General features: G+C 65.0%; 1 protein-coding gene across 6 annotated transcripts in view; it reads left to right on the forward strand.

Annotated features, from left to right (window-relative positions):
- The first annotated feature begins 1,095 nt into the window (after positions 1–1,095).
- The window catches only part of CSNK1G2 (casein kinase 1 gamma 2), a 28,492-nt gene continuing 10,279 nt past the window's right edge, over positions 1,096–19,308 (forward strand). For 2 of the 6 annotated variants that reach the window (XM_082381807.1, XM_082381808.1), the window contains exon 1: positions 18,687–18,825. Coding sequence is in view for 3 of the 6 variants with exons in the window: in XM_082381806.1 (XP_082237932.1) it covers positions 18,642–18,825 (184 nt within the window). In the remaining 3 variants the exon portion in view is untranslated. Of the gene's footprint in view, positions 1,401–18,392; positions 18,826–19,308 lie in introns of those variants that run through there. The other 4 variants (XM_082381806.1, XM_082381804.1, XM_082381805.1 and 1 more) reach the window with 4 other exon arrangements.

Below are 19,308 nucleotides of genomic sequence, written 5' to 3' on the forward strand. Positions count from 1 at the left end.
AAGTGGGGCTGAAGCAGGAGGACTGGGGCAGGACAAGCCCTAAACCGTTGTCATTCCGCCGCCCCCCTCCAGTTTAATTCTCCTCCCCCGTTTTTCGCTGCTGAGACCATGGAAATCTTCTTCCCGTCTGCCACATCTAGCTCTTAGCCTTTAGGGCCTGGACCTTGGTCACTCTGCTCCAAGCCACCTTGTAACACCATCTGAAACCGTCGTGTCCATTATTCACCGTCCTGTCCATCCCCCGGCTCAGGACTTAGGACTCGGGGGGAATCCATGCCAAGAGCCTAGCTCACCATTCTATTTTCAGAGCCGCTGGCAGGCACTTAATAAAGACGAGAATGAGTGAGTCTCCTCCAACGGTAAAAATGCCCCGCCGGATGAGGCCCTGTCCCGGGGGGAGCAGGGCCTCACTGCGGGGCCCTTGCCAGTCGCCCCTCCCCAAGCTTCCTCTCGGTCCGGCGTGGACTGACAGTGCGTGAGCCAGCACTCTGCAGACGACACTTGTTGAGCGCCAGCTGCGTGCCAGGGCCCGTGCTCGGCCGGAAGGCCCAGCTGGACCAGTGCCTTGGGTGACCCCCCTCCTTGGCTCCTCGCTTACGTCACTGTTTCTTAGGACGCGGAGAAAGCGCCGCCAAACCGCTCGCCCGTCGACCTAAACTCCTCGCCCCTCCCGGCCCCACCCAGCCGGCTCCCGCCGCCAGCTCCGGAAGTCGGCCTGCCCCGCGCTGACCACGCCCTGCGGCACCGCCCGGCCGTGACGTCAAGTGGCGAGACCTTGACGTCACAGAAGCGCGGTGGGGCGGCGTCCGGGCGACCGGCCACGCGTCGCCATGGCAACGGCAAGGCGGGCCAGGGCCGGCGGCGGGAGCCCCGCCTCCCGGAAGGGTGGATGGGGCCCGGTTCCTTCCCCGCGCCCGTGCGCGCCCTCGCGGCCGCGCGCCTCCAGTGGTCCCGCGGGCTGCGGCCCGGCCGCGCTGGAGCAGCCGCAAAGTGCGGCGGTCGTCGCGCGGCGCCACCCGCTGCCGCAAAGCGGCGGGCGCGCCGCCGGGCCCCGCCCCGCGCGGTGACGTCACGCGCGCGCCCCAAGGCCGCCGGCCGCTGCGCAGTGGGCGCCGGGCCCTCCCCCGCGACGCTGGCGGCGTAAACGCGGGCCGCGAGCGACGCTGCGAGACCGGGGCGAGCCGGGCGCCCGCGCGGCGGGGACAGCCCGCGCCCAACATGCGGAGGCCGGCGGCGGCAGCGGCGCGGGAGCGGGGGCCCGAGCGGGCGCCGGAGCCGGAGCCGGAGCGCGAACGGGGTCCGGAGCGGGGGCCCGCGCCGCGCTGCTGAGGGAGCCCGGGCCGCCCAGCCCGGCCGCCCGGCCGCGGGGCCACGGCCACGGCCACGGCGGAGGCCGTCAGGTAACGACGCGGACGCCCTTGTCGGCGGCCGCGGCCACGCGCCCCGGCCCTGCGGCCCCACCCCCGCGGACCCCCGGACCTCGCCGCCCTTATATCCCGAGGACCCCCCAGATCCGTCACCCCGCAGCCCCTACACCCAGACTTCGGACCCCCGCAGACCACTGCACGCCGTGTCCCGCACCCCGCGGACCCCACAGTCCGGACCCTTTCCTGTGGACCCCTGCACTCCCGACTCTGCTGCCCCACTGACTCCTGCACTGCGACCCCACTGCCCCTCCAGCTCACTGACCCCCACACACTAGACCCCAACCGCTCAGCACTTCTCCCCTGCACCCCTGATTTTGCCGCCGCCAGCGACCCCCGAACTCAGGCCCTGTCACCTCTCACCCCCACTAATCCCCATACTGCAGACCTCATTGTCCCTCCCGATTCCTCACTCCAGACCCTACTGTTCCCTCACTCCAGACCTCAGTGTCCCCCACTGTCCCTCAGCCCCACCCCACCCACCCCTTCACCACCCCCCAGCGCTCAAGCCCACGGTCCGCTCCCCGCGTCCTCCCACCCCTCCAGCTCTCTCTACTGGGCCCATCGCTCCTCCCCACGCTGGTGCATACACTCGCCCCTCTGTGGCCCTGCAGGTTTTAGCGGGGAGCTGGGAGCAGGGAAGGGGAGCAGCAATAAGGGTCTGGTCTGGGGGACCTGTTGTGGGCTGCTCAGGAACTCCCGGCTCTCGCCTGGCTGCGCCTCCCCCTTCCGCCCTCGCCACCGGCTTTGTTTTCCGGAAACACTTCAGATCAGGGAGGGGGGTGCGATGTCTGCGTGCCCAGCAGCCACACTCATCCCCTCCCTGCCCTGTGCTTCCCCTGTTTCCTCTGCCCCAGTTTTCTCAGGGGAAGTGTTCACGATCGGGCTGGGGGCCTGAGAGAAAGCCGTGCTGTGACGTCCAAGGCGTCGTCCTGGGCAGGCTTTGGGCAGCTGGGGTAGTCCCTTGGCCTCCGGATGGCATTGTTTGCAGGAAACGGCCTGGAGAGCTCTGTGCACGTAGGTGGAGCCTAGCATTCTCTCCCCAACCCCTTCCACAGGGGGACCCTGGCCCGGCCAGCATCTGGGACTCCAGGGTTGTTCACACATCCATCCTGAGGGGCTTCTGGGGGCCCCCCGTCCCTGCCCCAGGGGACACGGACAGGCTCAGTGGGCGTTTCCGGGCCCCCACGGGCTCCTGTGGCTCAGGGATGTGAGAGATCAGTGGGAGAGCACAAAGGCTCTGATTTGGGGGCAAGACTGGGGGCTGGGGGATGGCTCTGATTGGAAGGGGGTGGAGGCTGCCCTTGAGGAGAACAGGCTGAGCTGGGCCGCCGGTTTGAAAGGGGGAAGTTTGTGGTCCTCGCCAGGAGTTTGTTTTTATCTGCTGCGTCTCCACCAAGTTGTGGCTCTGCAGGCACGTGGCCAGGTGGGTTGGGGGGTTGACTGTAGCGCCCCCAGGAGCGCACACAGGCCTGGACAGGCCCGCCTCACTGTCTCCAGGGCCCCAGGTGTTCAGTTCCCCCGCTGCGGTGGTGTCTGTGGCCCTGCCTCTGAGAAGTGGAATGGGAGGGCCACTTGGGGGTGGTGGGTGTGGGCCGGGGGTCCAGCTGGTGGGGGGCAGCTCCCAGGCTGGGGGGCTAGTTGTGTCTGCTGCATTTGGCCGTGGAGGGAGGGAGGTTGGGAAGGAGCTGGCTGGACCCCCCACCCTAGGGGTGGGCCAAACCCCGGGGTCTGCAGCGGTCGTCCAGCCCGGCTCTGGTTTTTCCGTGTGTAGTTGCCAGTCGGGTCTTCTGGTCTGATTTCGAGTTCCTCTAATTTTTCTGAAGCGGGCTGGGGACAGGCATCTTATTCCCTGGCTCAGAGCTGTGACAGCAGAGCCCTGTGTACACAGACTTCTCTGAAGTGCTGCTGCTGGTTCCATCTTAACCTCCTCCTTTCAACTACATAGTAATTACCTCTGGATTGCAAGAGGAAGTAGGTGAGGTTTTTTTTTTGTTTGTTTTTTTTTTTTTACACTGAAAGCTTTCTATCTGTTCATCCCAGCTCTGGGGAAGCCAGCCAGCCAAGAGGTGTTCCGGACAGCTGCAGGGCCAACCTGTGTCCTTGGGGGTTTACTGGTGGGTCTGAGCGAGCACTCAGGGTGGGCCCAGTCCCCGCAAGGTTGTACCTGGGGAAGTAGCACGTCCCCTGGACGTCTTGGGGCACCAGGAACGCCTCGTCCCAGTGCTGCCCCGGACACCTCAGAGCAGCAGGGTTTCTCCTCACGGTTGTTGTGGGTTTGGGTTGCTGCCCCCCCCCCCCGCACCCCAGAGGCCTTACTGGGAGGCCTTACCAGGCTGCAGGCTGGGGAGGGAGCTGGCAGCGGGGTGTCATGGCCAGGGGCGTTGGGTGGGTCAGCGTGGGTGGTGCGTGCGGCTTGGGGTCGTGGTCAGTGTCTGGGGTCCAGCTGGGGCTGTCAGGCCCAGTGGGGGCCTTGCTGTCATGATCTAGGCAGGGGGGTGTGCTCGGGAGAGCTCTGGCCGTCGGGTTGGGAATCTTTCTGCCGTGGAGGAAGGGTCCACCGGGCCCGAGGCCTGGTAGGTGTGGAAGGCCCTACCTCGGGCAGCTCCTTGTCTGCCCTTCCCCGTTCGGGAGCTTTGGGGGGCCTGTACTGGGCGACGGCCCAAGTGCCCGTCCTACAGATGAGGAGGTGAGGCCTGAGTGACCTCCAGTAGGAAGACCTGTGCTCCTTGGGGAACCTCTGTGCCCGCTGGTTGCGGCCTGAGCAGGAGGCTGGTGGCGGGAGGACCGGCTCCCTGGGCTCCCCTGGCCCACAGGGGCTGCGAGCACCCGTCTCCTCTCCTGGCCTCAGCCCCTCCCTCCTGCCCCATCGTCCACACGAGCTTCTGGCCCAGGCCAAGCCCATGCCTACCTTTGTAGTGCGGGGCTCCACGCAGAGGGCCGGTGGGACTCTCCGGGAGAGTGGCTGGTGGCAGCACTTCCTTCTCCAAACCCCATGCGTCCCCTGGTACCTGGCACGGTCCACGGATGTGGGCCCGCCCTGCTGTCACGCAGCCCTTCCTGTGAGTCCCTTTCAGTGAGCGGCAGAAGCCAGGTTGCTCGGGACAGACCGCGGTGCTTAAATTCCAGAGGGCGAACCCCTCCCCTCACTGCGGAGACCCAGCCTGCAGAGCCCGTGCAGAGTGCGTGCGGGGAGCCAGGAGGTCCCAGCAATCGCAGGTGTCGCGGTGCCTGAGCACCCCTGGTGCGGGACTGCTCTTCCCTGGTGCTCCCGCCAGCAGCCCGCCCTTTGGAGAACAGAGAACTGCCCGCCGCCCTCCCGCTGCTCGGAGCCTCTCCTGCCGGTGGCGGGCAGGGGCACCCAGGTGCTAGATCTGGTCCCAGGTCATCCTGGGTCATGGTAGGATCGCTATTTAAAGGTAGAAATAGATATACGGTATATGTCACAACTTTACGTCGGTCCGTGATGCACCTCAGTCTTAAAAAGTTGTTCTTGGGGACTTCCCTGGTGGCGCAGTGGTTAAGAATCCACCTGCCAATGTAGGGGACACGGGTTCGAGCCCTGGTCCGGGAAGATCCCACATGCCGTGGAGCAACTAAGCCCGTGCGCCACAACTACTGAGCCCGCACTCTAGAGCCCGCGAGCCACAACTACTGAAGCCCGCGAGCCTAGAGCCTGTGGAACAAGAGAAGCCACCGCAATGAGAAGCCCGCGCACCGCAGCAAAGACCTAATACAGCCAAAAGTGGAACTTCCGCCCTCCTGAATGAGGGGACAGCCCCGCCTTGTGTGGGGGGCCCGGCCGCTCCCCCGCCAGCCCCCTGCAGGACGTAGGGTTGCAGGGCAGCGTCGCTCATTGTGGGGCCCCCGTGAGCGTTTGCAGTGCTCCCTCACGGCCACGCCTGTCATGGGGGGCTCTGCTCGCTGTGGTTCCAGGGCTTGGCTGGTGGGCACGTGGCAGAGCTCTGCTGGGCGCCCAGTGGGTGACCCAGCCGGGACAGCGGGGCAGCTGGCTGGGGAGTAGGCTGAGATTAAGAATCCCAGGCAGAGAATTCCGGAAAGACCAGGGGCTTTCATGGGGGGATGGTGGGGTGGCGAGGGCTGAGGTTGGGGGAGGTGCCTGGGGACACGTACAGGCTCCCTTCCTCGTTGCTTCTAGAACAGGCCTTAGGTGTCATTTCATGGGGCCACGCTGGGAGACTGGTGTCTTTACAGGAACTTGACCGTGCTGTGTGCCAGGCCGCACCGTCTCGGGGATCACCCACACGGACGGGCTGGCCTTGAAGCCAGCCGCTCACGTAGCTTAACCCGAGCGGGCCGGGGTGGGGGGGACCCAGGTCAGTGCTGATAGCTCCCAGGACCCCTCGTGGCACCCTGTGTGCCTGTCGCCCCACCAGCGCCTGCCTCCACCTTTGCTCTCACACCTGCACGGGGGCAGTTTGGGGAGCTCCCGCCCTGGCCTGGGCCTTCCCTCGGCCTGCTGGCTCTCAGTCATGAGCTGCTTGTTTCCTGAAGCTGCAGCCGTGGGTCTAGCGGGAACCTGTGTGAGGGACTTTTTCTAGACCCAGGTCTCTCCCCTCGGCACTGTGGGCGTCGGGGCCGGGTCGTTCTCTAGGGCAGCCCCATCGTGACAGCCGCAAACATCCCAGGCGCTGCCCGGTGTTAGGGCGGCAGGATCAGCCTGGCGAGCGCCCCAGCTGGGTATTTCCTGCACCCCACAGCCTGCGGCGAGCTGCAGCTGAGGGCCCGGTGGGTGCCTGTTTCAGGTGCTCCCTGAGTGCGTCTCTGGGCCTCCACAGGCCCACCTTTGCCCCCAGGAGCTGGAAGTCTGTGGAAGCAGGTGGGGAGGGGACCGGCAGAGGGGAGGCCCAGAGGGATGCGGCTCATGTGGACCGGACGTGGTGGCCGGCCAAGGTCCCCCCATGGGGCAGTGTCTGCCCCCTCACCTCCGGCCGCCCTGCTGCTCGTCCGAGGGTGACCCTCATGCTCCCTCCTGGTTTCGCCCCTGGCCTCCAGGCTGCTGCCCGGGGAGTTGGGGCTTCCTCTGTGGCCAGATGAAGGGGGCAGAGCCGATGAGGAGACCGTCTCCCCTGGACGCTCCACGGCCTTCCCTCCAAAGCGGAGGCTCCAGCACGGCCCTGCGTAGTGCCGCTCGCCCAGGCCGGCTGCAGGGCGCGCCCGGCGCCCCTCACACCCCAGCCTAGGCTTCCCCGTCTGAAATGGTCACGACAGTACCCAGCTTGCGGGCGGGGCGGAGTATTTTGGAGGCCCAGGTATCTATCAGGGTCCCCAGCCCCGGTCCACAACACAGACAGGGTGTAAGCCGTGTGGATGGTGGACAGTGTGCCGGTACCTGGTTGAAAAGTAGAAAGCAACAGGTGACGCTCCGTTTATGTCATTTCATTTCGTTTTCTGAGGTATGATCATTGAAACGTTAATTGGTATGAGAAGTTGCTGTTGAGGCAGTTTATGTCCTTCCTATTTGGGTATATATTTCATACTCGTGGCTCATCACCATTTGGAAGCTAAGTTTTCATAGGAAACGCTTGATTTTAACAAATATACGGACTTGAGTAGAAAACATCAGTGCCTTTGGGAATGTGAGTCCTGCCAGAGGCTGTCTGCGCTGCTGTCAGGCATGGGCACGTGGAGCTGATAAAAGTGCAGGGCGCCCAGTGAAATTTTAGTTTCAGACAAACCACCGAAAATTGCTTAGTATAAATAGGTCTCAAATAGCACGTTGGACATACTTGTAGTAGAAGTTATTAGTTGCTTATCTAAATTTCCGTGTCGGCTGGGTGCCCTGTGTTTTTATCTACGTCTGGCCACCCCGGGCTGGTGGCAAGCCTACCATCTGGGGCTCAGGGCTGTGTTGGCCTCAGTGGGTTGGGGCCAGTGGCCGGCCTGCGGGGTGTGGAGGGGAACCTTCGCGATGAGGTGGTGGTGCTCCCAGGTGGCTGCAGGCCCCGCCCCGGCCTCCGCATCTGGGGGTGGGCTGGGCATCTGGTGACTCTGATGCAGCCTCTGGGCAGTGGAGGCTGCTCCAGCTCGCGGCCGATCTGGGGGACCAAAGTCGGGGTGCTGCTTGCTCGCTGAGCAGGGCCAGAGGCCAGCAGGGCGGTTCTGGGGTGAGAAGGGAGCTCCCGAGTGTGCCCAGGTGAGCGTGAGCCCGTCCTGGGCCATCGTGGGAACACCTCTGTGCCCCTGGGGCCTTATCCAGGGCTGCTGGGAAGGACCGAGGCCATGAGTCAGCCCTTCCTCCTCTCCCCACCTTCTCGCCGGTGTCTGCGTCTCTTACTTCATGTGGGCACGAACCCCTCGATTCCTCTGAAGGATTTATTGCGTGTCTGTCACAGAAGCTGCTTCAACTGGCGGGAGTGGGAGGCGTGGCTCTGGCAGCTGCATGTGCGTCGGACTTTGATCTGCGCTGGACAAGCCCTGTCCTCTGGGCTGCCTGCCAAGCCCCACGCCCTGTGCCCCCCCAGACAGCTTTGTGGAGATGCCACACACGCCCCTGGTTTTAGCTGAGGTACGACTCCCAGACCATGAAGTTCGCTGGCGAGTACACCTCGGTGGTTTTAGTGTATTCACAAGTTGTGCAGCCGTCACTAGAATCATTTCCAGAACATTCCATCACCCCCAAAAGAACCATGTCCCCATGAGCAGTCACTCCCCAGCCCGTGACAACCACTCACCACTCTCTGTCTGTGGACTGGCCTGTTCTGGACGTTTCCCATCAATGGAATCACACACTGTGTGTCCTTCTGCGTCTGGCTTCTCTCACTGAGCATCGTGGTCTCAGGGTCCATCCACGTGGTAGCGAGTGTCAGGGCTTCACCCCTTTTCGTGGCTGAGTCATGTTCCTGTGTGTGGAGGGACCACATTATTTATTCACTCCTCAGTTGATGGACATCTGGGTCGTGTGTACCTCTTGGCCATCATGAGTCATGCTGCTGTGGATGTGCGGACACAGGTCTGCGTGGACATGTTCTCAGTTGACCCAGGTGGACACGGAGTAGGTCGAGTGGTGACTGCATGTTTAACTTTTGAGGACCCGCTGCTTGTTTTCCATGGCGACTGCACCACCTTCTGCCCCACCTGCCATGGGTGAGGGTCCCGTTTGTCCACGTCCCCGCCAACTTCCTTTCCAGATGCTGTGTCCTGGTCTCTCCCAGCATCTCTCCTGTCCTGGGTTGGGGTCTGTCCTTTGTGGTGGTGTCTTTGTCTCCTCAGAGCCTGGGAACCCTGGCCGGCTTTTGGAAGACCGTTCTCCCACTGCCCTGCACTTTCCAGAATGCCAGCCCTTTGGAGCATGTGGGCGCTGGGGCTGGTCCTGCCCTTTGACGTCACAGACAACGGGCTGGTCCATGGACTTCGGTCCTGGTGCCCTTGCCTGCTCTCCTCTGAGCAGGCGCATCCGGTGCCTGGAGTGACCGGCAGGCCCCACAGGGCCAGGTGGCCCCCCCAGTTGTGATACCACAAAACCACTGTCCTCTCGTTGGTGTTTTCAGTAGCAAAAGCCACACGCACATTGAGGAGAATGGACGTTACGACGAAGCGTGGAAATGTCTTGAGAACTCGTTCAGAATCTAGGAGGTGGGCACCAGCCACGCGTCGGTGAAGTCCTTCCAGACCGCTGAACAACACGGGCGTGATTGTAAGCGGGTCCAGCCACACGCTGTGGACGGCCCCCCTCGGGATTGGCTGCAGGTTTCCTCCGTGTCGGGGAGAGAGACTGTCTCAGGCTGCGCCAAGGGAAACGAAGCCCTCCTCCCCGGGAGGTAGTGCTCGTGTCCCCGAGGCCCGGGCCTCCCGCTGCTGCAGCCTCTGGGCCTCAGGCGAGCTCCCGGTGCACCAGGTCTGGGTGGGGGGGTGGGGAGGGAGGACCGCGGAGGCTCCGGCCTGGATGCAGGAGCCCGGCCCATTGGGCAGGCACTGGGCCTCCTTCCCAGAGGCAGCTGCCTCGTGCTGCCCCCGGCCCTGAGGGGAGGGGCGGGTCTTTGTCCCAGACGCCTCACCCGGTGGGGGGCTGGCCGGGTGGGCCAGTGGATGTGGTTTTCTGGCGAGTTTGAAGGTGCTCTGGGCGCCCCTTAATGTCCTCCCTCGTGTGTCTCTCCGGCCCCTGCGTCTGCGTGTCCCCCCACCCCCCGCAACCCGCCTTCCGCGCCCAGCCGGGGCTCCGCATGAGGCGCCGTGCTGAGAACCCTCTTCCCCACCCTTTTCCCCCCTGCTCCTGAGCTCAGGAAAGTTTGCACGTGCTCGCTGGGGCTGGGAAGGCACAGAGGAGCCCCTGGGCTGCAGTGTGGCTTCCTTGCTGTGGGAGCGCGGAGGCCGCTTCTGCGGGCCCTCACGTGCCTCTCCCAGCACCTGGCCTGAGAGCCCAGGTTTCCATCGTTTCCATCGGCGCACGTGTCCCCGCCCCATGTTCTGGCCCGCAGAGGCCTTCGCGTTTCCTCCCTGCTCTGCCCCTTGTGCTCTCGGACCCCTTTCAGCGAGTAGCAGCCGCCGTGTTCCCCCCGGGACCTGCTGTGTCCTTGGGGAGCGCGTTGGGTGGACGGGCTGCTGTCGATGGCAGTGAGCGCCGTGGTGCTCTTCGAGGGGCTGGGTGGGTGACATTGGAGTGAGGCCCGGAGTGGGTGCTGGGCGGGTACTGGGGGAGCTGCTAGAGGAGGTGGAGGTTGTTTTTTAAATAGACTTTATTTTTAAAAATTATTTATTTATTTATTTTGGGCTGTGTTGGGCCTTAGTTGTGGCACGTGGGATCTTTCGTTGCGGTGCGGGCTTCTCTCTAGTTGTGGCGCATGGGCTCCAGAGCGTGTGGGCTCAGTAGTTGTGGTGGGCAGGCTTAGTTGCCCCGCGGCATGTGGGATCTTAGTTCCCCGACCAGGGATCGAACCCGTGTCCCCTGCATCGGAAGGCAGACTCTTACCCACTGGACCGCCAGGGACGTCCCTAAATAAACTTTGTTTTAGAACAGTTTTAGATTTACAGAGAGCCTGTGAATCAGTTCAGAGGGTCCCCGTGTGCCCACGACCAGCCCCTCGGCGCCGCCTGTGTCCCAGCTGATGGGCCTGTGTTCATACGTTGTCCTCAGCCAGAGTCCACGCTGCCCCACGTCCTCTCTGCCCCAGGCCCCCGGGCTGTGCCGGTGTCGCCCGCTCTCCTGGGGTGGGGGGCATGGCTGTCTCCCTGTCTCTGTCTCTTCTCCTCACAGGGCACCCGTCACAGCTTCAGGCCCACCCTCATTTGCAAATAAGGTCACAGTCCCAGACTCCAGGGGTGGGACATGTCTTTGGGGGACACAGCTCAGCCCCCTCCTGGGACCGATGCGGGGCTGCAGCGCAGGCACAACTGATCTGAGCGCCCAGGACGAGGGGTCATGCGGGGCCCGTCATGTGGGCTGGGGTGCTGCTGCCCCTCCACGGGCGGCCAGCTCACCGCAAAGGTGTGGACAAGGCCTTGGCAGGGGGGCTGCAGGGAGAGGCCCGCCTTCGCGGTGATGGAAGGTTCCAGATCTGCTCGTCCAGGACGGTGTGCGGCAGCCCTGGCGGTGCTGAGCTCCTGGCACGTGCCTGGTGCCACCGAGCGCGCTTCTGTGTGTTTGCCTTCTGTTAGTGGGTGGCCCGTGTGCTGGGGCAGGACGGTCAGTTACGCCCGTGCGGCCGGCCCGGCCCTGTCTCTGCGCCTCCAGTTGTCTTGTGTTCTACCTGGCATCAGGTGGAACCCACCTGGCGGGTTTGGATGCCCGCCGTCCCCGTGATCAGATGCCTTCTGTGTCCCTCCCCGATCCCCTCCTGTCCTCCTTTTAGCTCTGTGTTGGGGGACTTTTAAACGTGCCCAGACGTAGGGAGAACAGTCCAGTGAGCCCGTGGCCCCGTGGCCCCGTGGCCCGGCCCACCCGTTCCCAGCATTGTGAGCGACGCAGCACCTCAGCTTGTCCCAGGTGCCGTGTCCAGGGGTCACTGCCGAGCGCTCCTCCGGTAGGTTCTCGAGTCACCCCTGCGCAGAAGCGCCCGGTGACTTCTGGGCTGAGGCTGCGGGGTCTGTCGTGAGAACGTTTCAAGTCTGTGGAGAGGTTTGGAGGAAAGCGCTCTCAGTTCCCCCGTCCTCCTGGGCTCGTCTGTGACTTGGCTGCACCTGTGCATCTCTGCCCACACCTGCTCTCCATGACCCCGAGCCTGCGGCTGCCCCCGAGCGTGAGGTCTGGCCCCCTTCCACACCTTTCTCCATGGGGCGCAGGGTCTGGGCAGCAGCCCTGCGCCTCCTCTCAGGGCCGCGGGCTGGCTTGTGCCGCACACGGACTTTTCCTCGTGGTCGCTAAGAAGGTGACGCCGGGCCGCGGCCTCAGCGTGCTCCAGCGTTGCCGGTGGCGGTTACCTGCAGCCTCCGCCAGGTGGGGTGCCCCTTCCTCTCCCGTCTACTCAGGGTTGTGTTCCATTGTCTGTATGGGTCAGTGTGTTGTGACCCATTTCTGCCTAATTCATTTAGGTGTCGACCTCGTCCCGGGGGCTGGTCACTGTTTTAGGGCCACTTCCTAACTCTGTGCTGTAACTCCACGTTGCGGTGACCTCAAGCTTCTAGGCTGCGGCCCCAGGGCCGGCACGTCTCCAGGGTCCGGGTCCCTCTTGGGGAGCGGTGCATAGGCACCAAGACCTGACGCTCGGGGTGCTCACGGCTGCTGGGGCGCCAACCCCGGCTCTGGGTGACCCTGGGGAGGAGGCCCTCCCTACACGTGTCACCAAGACCCCGTGGGACGGAAACGGGCTCAGCCTGATGGAGGGACACGCGTGTCCGGAGATGCCTCAAGGGGGCCGCAGCCGCGATCCCACCAGAGTCCCGGCGTTTTCCAGGCGGCACCCACCAGGGCCTGCTGTGTGCGGTGGAGCCGGGCAGCCTCCGAGAGGCCGCCCCCAGGAGGGAAGCTGCCCACCTCTGCCCCAGACTGGCCCTGCCTCTGGGCCAGGGCTGTGCCCGTGATGTCGGCCAGGGACTGTGACATCACTGGGTGGAGGCGCTCAGAGAAGGGGGTTCCTGGGGCCTCCGCGAGGGGGACCTGGCCCGGGCCCTGACGAGATGGAGGACCCCCCAAGGAACATGACAGGTAACTCACCTGAGCTGGAAGGCAGGCCAGGGGCCGCCTGGGGACTGGCCTGGGGCGGCGAGGGGGGTGGGTCGGGGCTCAGCGGGGCCTGTGGGATTTAAGTTGGCCATGAGGGTCTGAGCAGAGCCCACACCCCTGTAGGGCCTTCCCTGCGTGGGAGGAGAGTCCAAGTGCCCCTGGGAGGACCTGAGGGCCATGTTGGTTGGGTCGAGACTGGCTTTGTTTTAGGGTCGGGTCAAGGACTGGGTACCCCCCCCCCACCCATGATGAGTTTTAGCTTCGGCGCATGCATCAGGGCTGGCATCACACACACCTGCCTCCTGGTCCCCCAGGTGTGCCGGGGGGGGCACCTGCAGACTCCCAGGCTCCTGGCAACGTTTGGCTCTGGTTTTAGCCCTGTGTCCACTCTGTTACCCCTGCTCCCCCCAGGTCAGCGGGGGACTCGCTCTTGCCGTCCCCCGTGAGGTCAGGAGGGCACCCAGGATAACCGTCGTGTGGATGGTGGGGCGACCTCTCCGTGCATGCTGGCGGTGGCTGTTCTCGTTCGTGGGGTGAACGGGGCTGGCGTCCTGTCCCTGGGAGGCTCAGGGTCTAGGACTCCTCAGCCGCCTCCCCGCGGTGGCCACACGCCTGCTCAGCTGCTGTGGGCCCGGCCGGGTGAGCTGCGGTGGGGCCTCTGGCATCGCGTGTGGGCTGGGGGCCAGGGTGGGGAGTACACACACCAGGGTCTCTGGTTTTGCCCCTGGCTGCCCGCCGGGAGCCCCGTGGACGTCGGGGCGTGGGGGCCAACACGGTGCGTCTACCGCCGCAGCCCCTGTTCACGCGGGCTGTGCCCAGGCTTGCGGCTCACACAGAGCCCCTTCCCTGCTGTGCCCGGTCACGCCCGTCTCTGCACGGCGCCTCCTGGATCCTTGGCCCGCCAGCTGCCGCAGGTGTGCTCGCGAACGTGCCTCTCTGCACGGGCTGGAGGGCCCCCCGTGTGAGCGGGAGAGCAGGCCTGCCGCTGGGGGTGTGGCTGGGAGCCCACTGCTGCCTGAGCCCTGGGCGCGGAGTAAGCGCTCACCTAACACCAGCCATCCCAGGAGGCGGCAGAGAAGGGTCTGGCAGAGGAGAAGGGTCTGCCGAGGGGAGTGTCGCCGGACCCTGAGTCTTGCGTCCTGCAGGGGCTGGGAGTGAGGGCCTGGGAGTGAGCACCTGGGGGTAGGGGTGCTTCCGAACAAGCCCGAGGGGGCGTGTCTCGTGGCTTTGTGGCCGTCAGAGGTTCCGTAGGTTCGGAAGGGTTTGCACCTGGGAACGTGAAGGCAGGCGGAGGTGAAGGCCGTGCCTCTGTGGATCTCCGGCTGGGGCCGAGAACAAGTCCTACATGGCCTGAAAGAGGGGGTCGCAGCCCGGAAAGGAGGCCTGCTAGCGAGCCAGGTGCCAGCGGCTGGGCCGGGGCTCCCAGGCAGGTGGGCTTGGAGTACAGAGGAGTGGGGCCCTGGGAGGGGTTGCTTGTGTGTGCTGTGGGGCTGGGCGGTGTCGGGGCCCCCTTCCCCATAAAAGCTGCTTGCACAAAGCAGGACCCAGACCTGAATCCTTGCCCGCGGGGGTGCGTGGGTCACGGTGGCGGGACGCGGGACTGCGAGGCGCCCGCCCGCCCACCCCGCACTGGCGCGGCGCGCCCAGTCGTCCTGGCCTCATCTGCGTGGAGACCACCCTCAGAGGCTCCCGAAGAACCTCCGCGCTCGTCCCCTCCCGCTTGTGTGTGCGTCCCCCTGAGCTCACGGCCCCATGGTGGCCTGCTGCTGGTGTCCGCCTGCCCCGCACCCTGGCTGCTTCTGCCGCTTGCAGGCGGGAGTGCCTGGGGCGTCCTCGGGGAGTGGAGCCGAGGAGCTGGGAGAACGCAGGGGTCACCTTTTAATCTTTGAAATTCCCATGGGTTTTACATCCGCCTCTGGTGTGCCTGCGTGTGTGTGCACAGGCCCGTGTGTTGTTGTTTTTTTTTTTTTTTTGATTTATTTTTGGCTGCATTGGGCTTTTTCTAGCTGTGGCGAACGGGGGCTACTCTTCATTGTGGTGTGCAGGCTTCTCACTGCGGTGGCTTCTCTTGTTGTGGAGCACGGGCTCTAGGCACACAGGCTTCAGTAGTTGCGGTGCGTGGGCTCAGTAGTTGTGGTGGGCTCCAGAGCACAGGCTCAGTAGTTGTGGCTCACGGGCTTATTTGCTCCACGGCACGTGGGATCTTCCCGGACCAGGGCTCGAACCCATTTCCCCTGCATTGGAAGGAGGATTCTTAACCACTGTGCCACCAGGGAAGTCCCCAGGCATGTGTTTTTAATTTCTTTCTGACAGGAAAGAAAATCCGGCTGGAAACCACCCTTAAGTGTCCATCAGCAGGGTGGCCTGTAGATTTTGGTGTTCCCTCTCTATGGAATCCGGGAGGATTTCAGAGGAATGAGGGTAGCGTGTCCAGGCGTGTGGTCCGGGAACAAGGTGCCCAGGGAGTACAGGGTACGGGCTCGCTGCGTGTGTACAGGTCTCGAAACAGCAGACGTAGGGGGCCGGGCACCAGGGGCTGTGGCTTCAGTTTTCTGCAGGAATCCCACGCTGGCTGGTTCCCATCTCAGGGAGTGTTTGCCCCCTGCCTGGTCCTGCTCCATCTGGCCTCTCGGCAGCTCCAGAAGTGAGTCGTGTGCACAGTCTCCTGTGTGGTCAGGCGTCCGGCCGCTCCGAGCCTGGCTCCACCTGGTCCCTGTGTGCACCTCCCCCGCTGCTAGGTGCCTTTTCCACAGGCACCCGTGAGATGAGTGCGTGTCCGGCGCTGGCACGGGCGCTGGGGGCGACGTGTGCCCGGAGATGAAGCGGGACCCCCACGTCCCTGGCAGCTGTCCCAAAGCCAGGCGGCAGCAATGCCGGGGGATGCGGAGGGCGTGGGCGGGCACGGGAGGGGGGCAGCTCCTCCGGCAATTAAAATAGAGCTTCCACCTGACCCAGCAGTTGCAGCCTACGTCCGAGCCGGGAGACAGCACTCGCCTCCTGGGGGCTGCACACAAACGCCCCGGCCGCACGGTTCACTGCAGCCCGAAGGCGGGCACAGCCTAGGTGTCCTCCCGTGGTTGAGCGTGCCCTCCACACATAGCAGCATCCCTCCGCCACGAGAAGGACAGAAACCCTGACACTCGTGGACGGACCCTGAGGACACGATGCTCAGAGAGAGAAGCCAGACAGAGAAGGACCCACGGTGTGTGATTCCACTGATGGGAACCGTCCAGAACAGGCAGATCCACAGACACAGAGAGTGGGTTCCTGGTTGTCCGGGGCTGGGGAGGGGGGGAGGAGGTGACTGCTGATGGGGACGGGGCTTCTTGTTGGGGTGATGGAATGTGCTGGAATTTGAGGTGATTGTAGCACAACTCTGCAAGCATAAGCCGTGGTTCAGTAAGAACCGTTGAACTGTCCACTTTATTTATTTTGGCCGTGCCGCGCGGCATGTGGGATCTACTTCCCTGACCAGGGATCTAACCCAGAGCCCCTGCGTTGGGAGCGTGGAGTCTTAGCCACTGGACCAGCGGGGAGGTCCCACTATTTCCTTTGTTGTTAATGTAGTTATTTCCTTGTAAGTTTGTAACAGCTGTTCCCAGTCGACTCCCAAATTCCTGATGGTGAACAGCTGTCCCCCCGCCCGCCCCCCACAGGGAACTAACCGCTTACAGGTGGGGAGCGGCCTGGCCCGTGGGTTGGAAGCCCTGAGACGCCGAGGGTGTGGGGAGCGGCCTGCTCTGGCCAGGGCCCGGCTCCTTGGCCGCGCCCCTCCCTGCCTGCCCTTGGGCCTGCAGTGCCCCCGTGGCGTCCCCTCGGCTCAGGTCCGTCTCCTGCGAGTGCAGCCGGTGAAGGTGGAGACCGACGGGTGGCCGCATGAGCAGGGGCACCGCTTGGCCAGCGACCAGTGTGTCGTCCACAGGCGCGGACAGCGCTGGTCTCGGGCGGGGGCGTGCTGCTGGCGGTAGGGGCCGTGCGCACGTGGCCCCGGGCCGGCCCCTTGCTCGGGTGGCGCGGCTGCGGTACCGGGGTGTCAGCTGGCGGGAACCCCAGGCAGCGGTGGAGCTGGGCGCGCAGCTCTTGTTGGGGTCGGATTGTCCACACACACCGTCCATGTGGTTGGGAAGCTGCCGGCCTTAAACGGTGAGGTTTGTCCTGCAGCCTGGGCCCCTGCCTGTCTGGGCATCTCCCGGGCTCCCGGGCTCTGGCCGCTCCGGCCCTGCACGCCCCCCCCAGGCAGCGATGACCTGCGTGGGTGCCGAGCACGGACTGGCGTGTGCATGCGTGTGTGAGCTTCCCCCCACCCCATCCTGCCGGCTGTGGGCCTGCCTCTGGGCACATGGCCAGAGGTCCCCTCATTCGGGCCTGTCCTCGGCCTGCGACTCTTGGCACCTGTGCCGTCGGTGACACGGTGGCTGGCTGGCCCTTGGTGGTAGGTGGGGACGCTGGGGGCCATGTGGGCGGCCAGTTGGGGGCTCGGGCACCCACGGGGGTGGGAGGCGACCCCCTCATCGCCCCCCCAGGGCACCGGGCCTCAGTGCTGGTCCTGCCACAGCCTGCCAGGGGCCCCCCGGGTGCCTTCATGGGCTGTGGATGAGCTGCAGCTGGGCCGCCTACCTGGCGTGAAGAGCCAACGACCGTGGGCAGGGCCCTCACCTGGCCTCACCTCCCCTCACCCCTCCTCACCCCTGCAGACGTTCAGGGGGGCGTGGCCTCCACCAGGTGTCAGCCCCTGAGTGCCTGGTGGGGAGGGGAGCACAGGTGTGAGCCTCGCAGTGGCCACTCTGGGCCGGGGGGAGCTTGGGCAGGCAGAGGGCATGGGGAGGCGTTATAGGAGCAGGTTAGTGTTTTCTTTCGAAAGCGATTCTGTGGCTTTGGCGTGAGAGTTGGCCAGAGGAGACAGGAGGAGGCGAGGGCCTGTAGGAGGGCGCTGCGCTGTGGGAGGCCCTGTGACCCTCGCTGAGAGGAGGGGGCGGCTTGAGAGGCTCGGCCAGCTGGCAGGGGAGAGCCCCGTCCGTCTGAGCTGCAGGGTGACTAGTCTACACGGGGGTGGGAGGAGGGAGAAGCCGGCACCACAGACAGACCTTGGGGGTGTATCGCCACCCCCCAGCTCGGGTGGCCAGCCCCTCCCTGTAACCCGGAGGGCTATCGGGGTGCCCGCCGTTCCCTCCACAGCCCAGCTTTCTGCTGGAGAGGCCAGGCCGGACTCGCCTTGGGGGCACGTGTCCAGCCAGCCCCGTCAGGCTCAGAGCCCATCTGCCTGCCCTCGGGGCCCTCGCAGCCCCTCCTGCCTGCTCACTCTCCCGCAGCAGCAGCCGGTCACCCACCTGACCACAGGGTCACGGGCTCCTGGAACGAGGCCCGGGGACGTTGATGTCACCTGGATATTGGGCAGGGGTGGGGTGGGGGAGAGGCAGCTCGGAGGCCCTCCGGGTCTGTGGCAGGGGCCTGTCTCCTAGCCTCGGGCACTTTCTGCTCTGCACCTCTCCTCTTCCGAGGAGCAGTGCTGGGGCCTCTGTTGCTCAACTAGGCGTCCTCTCCCAGCACAGCCGTCCTCTAGCCTGGGGTGGGCTGGCAGGTGGCACGTGGAATTCTCGGAGGCCCGGGCCTCCCTCCCCTCTGCCCCCAGAAGGTCACAGGTTGCACGAGCTTCCCTCCCCTCTGCCCCCAGAAGGTCACAGGTCGCACCTGCATGTCAGAGATCTTTCCAGAACGCGGTCCCGCCACCACTTAACGCCCAGTCCCGGGTCCCCGGCCAGGCTGTGCTCTGGGCCCTGGGGGGCGTGGCGGGCGGGCGGGCGGGTGGGTGCATTGCGGCCTTCTAACCCGCGCCTCTGTTTCTCCTGCAGCTGAGAGCCACGATATTTGAGCCCCCAGGACCTGTCAGCAGCATGTGTCCTCCCCCCATGCGTGACCCCGAGGCCACCAAGATGAGCGCTGCGGCCGGGCCCTCGCAAGCGCCCGTGTCTCACTAGCAGGAGCCCGCTGGGCGCCATGGGGTGCTAGCCCCGAAGAGCCACCGCGACCGCAGGTCTCCGTGGAGCCGGGATTTGCACGGCAGCAGAGTCACCGTGGAGAGGCCAGGGTACCACAAACTTATGGATTTTGACAAGAAAGGAGGGAAAGGGGAGTCGGAGGAGGGCCGGAGAATGTCCAAGGCCGCCGGCCGGAGCAGCCACGGCGTCCGGAGCTCGGGGACCAGCTCGGGGGTCCTGATGGTGGGCCCCAACTTCCGGGTCGGGAAGAAGATAGGCTGTGGCAACTTCGGGGAGCTCCGGCTAGGTGAGCCCCGCTCGTTCACTTCCGGGGACGCGGGGGCGGGGGTGGTCGTGAGGGCTGGGGATGCAGGTAAGCGCTTGTGGGTTTCTGTCCCCCGCCCCCGGAGGAGGCTCTGCAGAGGGCTGGACCCCGACAGCTGTGGGCCGGTTGTGCCGGGGGCTCCAGGCCCACAGAGCTCGGGAGGATGGCGACGCGGAGCTGGGGGTCCAGGGGCATCTCCTGCACAGCACTTAGTGGTTGGAGCTTAGTGGTGGGCGACCCCCAGCCCCCGTCTAGTGGTCCGTGTCTGTCGGCTGGTGTTGCTGGTGTCTGACACGCCCAGCGGCCCCGCAAGGCTGGGAGGAGAGGCCCGTCCTGAGCCTGAACCTTGGCCGTGCCAGAGGCGCTGGGATGGGGCTCAGCAGCGGATCCTCACTGCCCTGGGCTCTGGGTTTCTGGGCCAGTGGGCTGTCAGCAGCGGGGGCCCAAACTGCTCGTGGGAAGGGT

Source organism: Balaenoptera borealis (assembly GCF_965194805.1).
Source record: "Balaenoptera borealis genome assembly, chromosome: 2".
Taxonomy (NCBI): Eukaryota; Metazoa; Chordata; class Mammalia; order Artiodactyla; family Balaenopteridae; genus Balaenoptera; species Balaenoptera borealis.